Genomic DNA, 7436 nt, shown 5'->3' on the forward strand with positions numbered 1-7436 from the left:
GAGAGAGAGAGAGAGAGAGAGAGAGCTGGGGAGGGGCAGAGAGAGAGAGAGAGAGAGAGCATCTCAGGCAGGCTCTGTGCTGTTAGCACAGAGCCCAATGCAGGCTACAACTCTCAAACCATGAGATCATGACCTGAGCAGAAATCAAGAGTCAGACGCTTAACTGACTGAGCCACCCAAGCACCCCTCCATTTTCACTTTCTTAAGGTGACTTTTGATAAGCAGAAGTTTTGAATTTCATGAAATCTACTCAATAATTTTTCTCTTATGGTTGGTTCTTTTGTTTCTTGACTGAGAAATCATCACTCATGTCAAGGTCACAAATATATTTTTCTATTATTTTTGGATAAAAAAAATTTAACAGTTTCAGCCCTTACATTAAATCTATGAGCCACTTTGAATTTATTTTCATGTATGGTGTGCAGTAATTAGTAGGCTATTTTCTGTGTGCATATCCAGTTGCTCTAGCATAATGTATTGAATGGGTACTCCTTTCTCCACTAAATTGCATTGGCACTTGGTCAAAAGTCAAGTGATTATATAAATAAGTATATATTTCTGTGTTCTCCATTCTGTTACCTTGATCTATTTATCTATTCTACACCACATAAATACTGCATTATATTAATTATGTCAGCTTTGTAGAAATCTTGAAATTTGGTAATGTGTTTCCTCCAACTTTGTGATTTTTCTTCAAGGTTGTATTAGCTGTTCTAGGTTGTTTTAATTTTCATTTAAATTGGGCCTGTCAATTTCCAAGGACAATGACCAGGCTCCTGCGCTGAAATTTGGAGTAAAGTGCATGGAATCAGAGTTCACTCTCCCACAGCTTAAGCAGTAGCAGCCTGGTCACATTTGGTGTAGGGTATCTATAGACTGTGATTAGGGGAGGGGGTCACAAAGGAACATAAATTACAATGACCTCTTGTTTCTCAATGGAAACACTTGATGCAGTAGGACAATCCAGGTTTACCCTTAAACTTTCAAAACTTTTGGTTTCTAGAATGTTATATACCATCAAATTATAATTCGAGTGGCAGAACCAAACTATGATGTGTTTCAGATATGCATACACATAGAAAGTTTCTCCTCTTTGGTACCTTGCAAAGAAATTCCTTCACCATTGCATTGGCCATCTGATTTATTAATCGGTTTACATTTAATGTGCTATCAATATTTATTTAAATGAATTAGAGATTACAAGTGTGCATTAATTGGAAATTCTCTCTGTCCCCTACTACACTTACATTCTTACTGCATTGACTATACCCACATATATATTTATACAATCTTTAAAAACATAATGAATTCATACTTTTATACTTGTTCTATATCTTTATTTTTCCACCTAATGGCTTTTCAAGGAAGTAATAAACATTTATTTGATTCTTCCAACTTGCTACATATTCTTTTTTAAAAAAATACTTTTTGAGAGAGAGAAAGCAAGCAGAGGAGAGGGGCAGAGGGCAGGGGGAGAAAGAGAGAATCTTAAGCAGGCTCCATGCTCAGCACAGAGCCTGATGCAAGAGTTCGATCCCATGACCCTGGGATTGTGACCTGAGCCAAAATCAAGAGTTGGATGCTCAACTGACTGAGCCACCCAGGCGCCCCTCAACTTGCTGCATATTCTTACATTCTATGTAACTAATCATAATATCTCCATTCTTCAGAGATAAGATTTTAGGTTGTTGCCATTTAAAAAAATGTTGATGTTTTTATTTATATTTGGGAGAGAGAGAGAGAGAGAGAGAGCACAAGTGGAGGAGGGGCAGAGAGAAAGGGAAACACAGAATATGAAGCAAGCTCTAGGCTCTGAGCTGTCAGCACAGAGCCTGAGGCAGGGCTTGAACCCACAAGCAGTAAGATAATGACCTGAGCCAAGGTGGGACGCTTAACCAACTAAGCCACCCAGGTGCCCCGACTGTTTTGCCAATTTTTATCTGTAATAACTGGAAATCAGTGAAAAAATGTATCTCAATATCCAATATACTTTTATGATACTATTTCCATAGGTTAGAACCCGAAGAGTGGGAGTTTCTAGAATAAAGTATTAAATCACATATTTTTAAACATATATGTTTAGGGATAGATGGAGGAAAGAGAGGTTCCAACTTCCTCCTTGTGGAATGGATAACTTTCATATAATCACTCTTGGTTCTTGTTCTTTCTGGCTATTACCATTTTTAAGTTGTATAGTAAAAAAATAAGAGGAAATATAAGAGAAATAAGGCCACAGCAACATAATCAAGAATAGAAAGATAAGGAGCACATGGGTGGCTCGGTCAATTAAGCATCTGACTTCAACTCAGGTCATGATCTCACAGTCATCAGTTTAAGCCTTGTGTCAGTCTCTGTGCTGACAGCTCAGAGCCTGGAGCCTGCTTCAGATTCTGTGTCTCTCTTTCTCTCTGCCTCTCCCCCACTTGCTCTCTCTCAAAAATAAATGGACATTAAATTTTTTTAAAAAGAATAGAAAGATAAGAGTAAAGGCAAAATTTAATTTTTAAGCAAGAATAAGTTTTATGAAGGAAAAAAAATAAGAAATTATAAAAATCCTTATAAGAAAATTAGCTAAAATTTAATTCCTCTCCTCCCCTTCCCTCTCTCCCTCTATTCTTTCTCCCTTGAAATGTTTACAAAGATATTCAACAGCTTTAAATTAGGTAATCGTTTTCAGCAATATACTGAAATGTGAAAGGTATTGGAGAGTAAGTCTTAATAAAAGGACAGCAATTTTTTCAGGAAATATTAGTTGGAAATGGTTAGTTTAAAGTATTATTTAGAGGATGAGAATGTGATGAATCTTTGTGAGAAAGTTGAGGAATAGTAAGGAAGAGTATCATGATTTAAACAGAGTGGGGGACAATTGTGGGCTGTCATCAATGCATGTGATCACCCACAATAGCCGTGTCTCACATGGATTAAAAAAAACTAACCTCTAGCAGTTCAGTGGTTCACCAAGATCTAGTAGATATTAGATTCAAGTGAAGCAGATTCCACTTGCGTGTTTGTCAAGAGGGTGCTGCCTGGGATTTCCTCCTGCCCATCAGCTTCCTCAGGCCCTGTTTCAGGTCTTTGTTTCTCAGGCTATAGATAAAAGGGTTCAGCATGGAGGTAAGAACTGTGTAGACAAGTGTTGCTATGTGGTCCCTGGCAGTGTAGGTGGACAGGGGCTGTAAATAGACGTAGAAGATGCTTCCATAAAAGAGGGTTACCACAGTGAGGTGAGAGCCACAGGTGGAGAAGGCTTTGCGTTTCCCAGCAGCTGAGGGGATCTTGAGAACTGTGATGAGGATTCGTATGTAAGAGAAAGTGATGCACAGAAAGGGGGTCACCAAAACAACAGAGCCTTCTGACATTATCACAATTTCATTGAGAAATGTGGAGGAGCAGGACAATTTCATCAGGGGACTGAGGTCACAGAGGAAGTGATGGATAACATTGTTGTCACAGAAGGTGAGACGATTCAGTAGCAGTGTGTGTAGGAGTGAGTGGAGGTGAGGAAGTGAGCAGGAAAAGGCCACCAGCAGGACACAGCGGTGGTGGTTCATGGTGGTGACATAGTGGAAGGGGTCACAGATGGCCACATAGCGGTCAAGGGCCATGACCGCCAGGAGGCAGCTGTCAGTGTTGCCCAGAGCATAAATAAAATACATCTGTGTCAGACACCCAGCATAGGAGATGGTCTTCTCTGACAGAAAGCTCAGTAGCATCCTGGGGACAATGGTTGTTGTAAAGCAAATGTCAGTGAAGGACAGGAAACTCAGGAAGAAATACATGGGGGTCTGGAGCTGGGGGTCAGAGTGGATGGCAAGGATGATGAGCAGGTTCCCTGTTATGGTGACCAGGTACATGGTGAGGAAAAGGATAAAGAGTGGCTTCTGGTCTTCAGGCTGGGAGGAGAGCCCCAGGAGGATGAACTCAGAAACACTGCTGGTTTGGTTGACTCTTTCCATTGACTTGAGTCTAGTTATATACAAGACGTTTATTTTTTTACCATACTGTAAGACCAGAGCCCAAATCCTGAGAACCCAGCAAGTCTGTTTTTTCTCTGGTTGCAATTAGTTGCTCTGTAGGGACAGCTTATTAGTCTCATGGTCCTTGATGTGGTCCTTCCTTCCCAAATCCATGGGCATCACAAGGGCCTTATATTGAAGGCTGGAGGGATAGAAGAATTTACATTTAGAAACCATATATGTATGCAAAAATACCTATGAAAACATATTAATTTTATATATATTAACTGTTGACGTATATGTGCTTTTTCTCAGTCATATCCAATTACCCGGTGATGGATATCAAAGTGGCCTCCATTTATTGCTACTACAAAAGTTTCTGCAATGAGAGATCTTGAATAAACAAAGTGTTTTAAATCAAGTTTTTGGAGTCAGCATATTCATCTATATCTCACCAATGAACATATTACATAGAGGTTCTCAAAGTTTGAGACACTGTTTATTTATATATTCGTTGTTGCCATAAAAATCTCTACAACGAACATGCTTATATCATGAAAGTGTTTGAAATAATTTCTTTAGAAGCAGCATATTCTTTCACACCTTTTCAATGACCCATTTACATTAGATTTTCATGCATTAAAAATTCTTATTCTATATTAATATATTTATTTATTTAATGTTGAAATATCAATGTATTAACTCATTTAACAGTTAAATGCTGTACAGATATTAACAATTCTATAATGTCATGTACATCATGGCGATTATAGTTATAACATTGCATTGCATATTCCAAACTTGCTAAGACAGTAAATCTTTAAAAAAAAATGCTTACAATGCAATGGTAAATTGCTAAACATCTTTATACCTCAGATTCACTATGTATGATATTGGACACAAATATTCACATGCTCATGAGAATTTAGTGAGAAATGAGAAGACAGAAGAGAGACAAGCATATTGTGAACACTCAGGAGAAACCCTTAAAATTTTTTTTTTAAATGTTTATTTACTTTTGAGAGAAAGAGAGAGACAGAGGCATGAGTGGGGAAGGGGCAGAGAGAGGGATACACCGAATCCAAAGCAGGATGCAAGCTGTCAGCACAGAGCCCGACGAGGGGCTCAAACTCACAGACCGTGAGATCATGACCTGATCTGAAGTCGGACGCTTAACTGACTGAGCCACCCATGCGCCCAGGAGAAACTCTTGATCATCATCAATCCCATTGTTGCTTTCCCTTATCTGCTATGACTGGTTGTCCTCAAAATCAATCACTCAGATGCTTGAAGTGTCATATCCCTCAATGCCAAGTTGTCAGACTAACCTCATGATTTTGTAAGATCCTATGGAAGGATGATTTGTTTAGGCATTGAATGATCTGAGTGAACCAGTAGTTAAAGTTAAAAACAATAACCAATATTATTGAAAATGTACTACATGTCAAGCTTGTGCTAAGCACCTCACAAATTCCCACGATGAGGGATCACAACGTATGTGTTGTTATCAGAAGCCTGAGGCTTAGAGTGAAGTGGTTTGCTCAAGGTCACTAAGTAAGTGAGTAGCAATCAGGATTTGAACTCCAAGAGGAATCACTCTGAAGCTCATGCTCTTAACCCTCAGGCTACCCCTCCTCGTGTTTTGGTGTATATACTGTCTGTCACAATCACGCACAGGCACTGTTTTCCTCACTGTGTCATTTCCTAAATGACCTCCCTTTCTTTCCCTCTTAACTAACAATCTTTCTTTTCCCATGTTCAGAATCTATCCTTGTAGTGGCTGAAGAGGTGACCGATCTTGCTGTGTTACACAGATTGTGGATTTGAAATTTTGAACATCTATGATTAATTGGCCAAAATCAGGTGGAAAAAATTGGCCATGCATGTCTGGGGCATGTCTGGCGTGGAGAGTTGTGGTTGGTGCTGGACAGTGTCCTCGAGTTAAGACAAAAGATGGGGGCTTGATTTGTCCTTGGTCACCTGCTCAGAAGCTGATTCCGGATGTTTTATGAATAGCAAATGAGACACCATGTCTGCAAGACAGTTTTTTAAACACAGGTCAATATTAAAAAGTGAGCCATCTATGAAAAGGCTGCTTGTGGAAATAAGAAATTAGTGGAGATTTGGTTTAATTAATGATATTGGGTGATCCAGGTCATAAGTGAGAGGATCACCTATTCTGATAACTAGAAAAAAGGAAGGTCTTGAATCTGAGAATCAGGAAGAACAGTTCTCAAAGCACAGGGTAAGTGTGTAAGACTGGGAATACAATAGTTTCCTTTCTTTCTTTTTCTTTCTTTCTTTCTTTCTTTCTTTCTTTCTTTCTTTCTTTCTTCTTTCTTTCTCTTTTCCTTCCTTCTTTCCTTCCTTCCTTCCTTCCTTCCTTCCTTCCTTCCTTCCTTCCTGTGTTTTGCTTCTAGCAAAGCACATAGGGTAGATGGTCTTGAGGTCAAACTGGACGGACTGAAAACCAAAAGCTGGGTGGAGGTTTTAGTTGGACCCTATGACTGCTTAATCCACACAATATTTGAAAATTCAGGGAGGAAAGAGTAAGTGCCAGAGGTTGGAGGAGCCAAGAGGGTGGCCAGCTTACTGAAGCTCACCTCCAGATCCAGATGCTGCTCTTGCCTTCCCATTTTCTCCAGAAGCTGGTCTGCACCACATCTGCTACTCAGCTGCAAGTCTGCTTCTCAGCCAAGCACAGCCCCCTCATGTTTCTCCCATGACACTCTGGGCTGATTAACAAGGAGAGGAACAGGAAAGGCGGGGGAGCTGATGTGCTACTTGGAAGGGATAGCACATTTCCCCTCACTGGCCTCCAATCCCTCAAGCCTGGCCCCCAGCATGCTGCTGCTTTCCCAGCTCCCCATTTCAGAAGGCAGAGACGTCTTGACTCAAGGGGCAAGGACCGTCTTGATGGCAGAAGCTCAGGCAGCGAGTGTCTCCTGAGTCTGAGCTCTGCTCTGCTGGCCTCGGGGGCCCTTGTTAGGCTGAAGGAGTTGTGGTGTGATGACCTCGCAAGGGAGCTGGTCCTGTGATTGCTCTAGGCAGAGGAAGCAGACTGGAAATCACACCTAGCATGGCTGACTCAAGGGGACAGGGGAGACCTGAGGCTTTCTGTTTTGATGTGGGGCTCATCCCAGAGCCACTTAACCTCACTGCAACATCTCAAGGGTGTGCTTTAGTCTCCCCAACTCTGGGTTATCAGGGGTGGACAAACATTTATGTGGGTGAATATTTTTTGTTTGGGGATGCAGGTGTGGACCGCGGTATATTCTAGAACAGGGAGGTGGCAGTTTCCAGGGGATTCAGTGGGGGTAGATCAGTGGTATGTATGTGTGTTCCAGTGTCTTGGCAGGCATGTGGATCTGATTATTTTTTTTCCTCTGTGGGATTAGTTTAATGTCAGTTGATGTATGTTTAAAGCACAGGGTATGCAATGGTTGTTGTCATATTTAGCTAAGGGACTTTGGAAAAATA

General features: G+C 40.7%; 1 protein-coding gene across 1 annotated transcript; it reads right to left on the reverse strand.

Annotated features, from left to right (window-relative positions):
• Positions 1–2923: 2923 nt before the first annotated feature.
• LOC125910777 (olfactory receptor 1L8-like) lies at positions 2924–4180 on the reverse strand. The gene has a single exon (XM_049614632.1). It carries the CDS (start codon positions 3954–3956, stop codon positions 3012–3014), a length of 945 nt encoding a protein of 314 aa, XP_049470589.1. The 5' UTR covers positions 3957–4180; the 3' UTR covers positions 2924–3011.
• Between the last annotated feature and the right edge of the window lie 3256 nt (positions 4181–7436).

Source organism: Panthera uncia, chromosome D4 (assembly GCF_023721935.1).
Source record: "Panthera uncia isolate 11264 chromosome D4, Puncia_PCG_1.0, whole genome shotgun sequence".
Classification (NCBI taxonomy): Eukaryota; Metazoa; Chordata; class Mammalia; order Carnivora; family Felidae; genus Panthera; species Panthera uncia.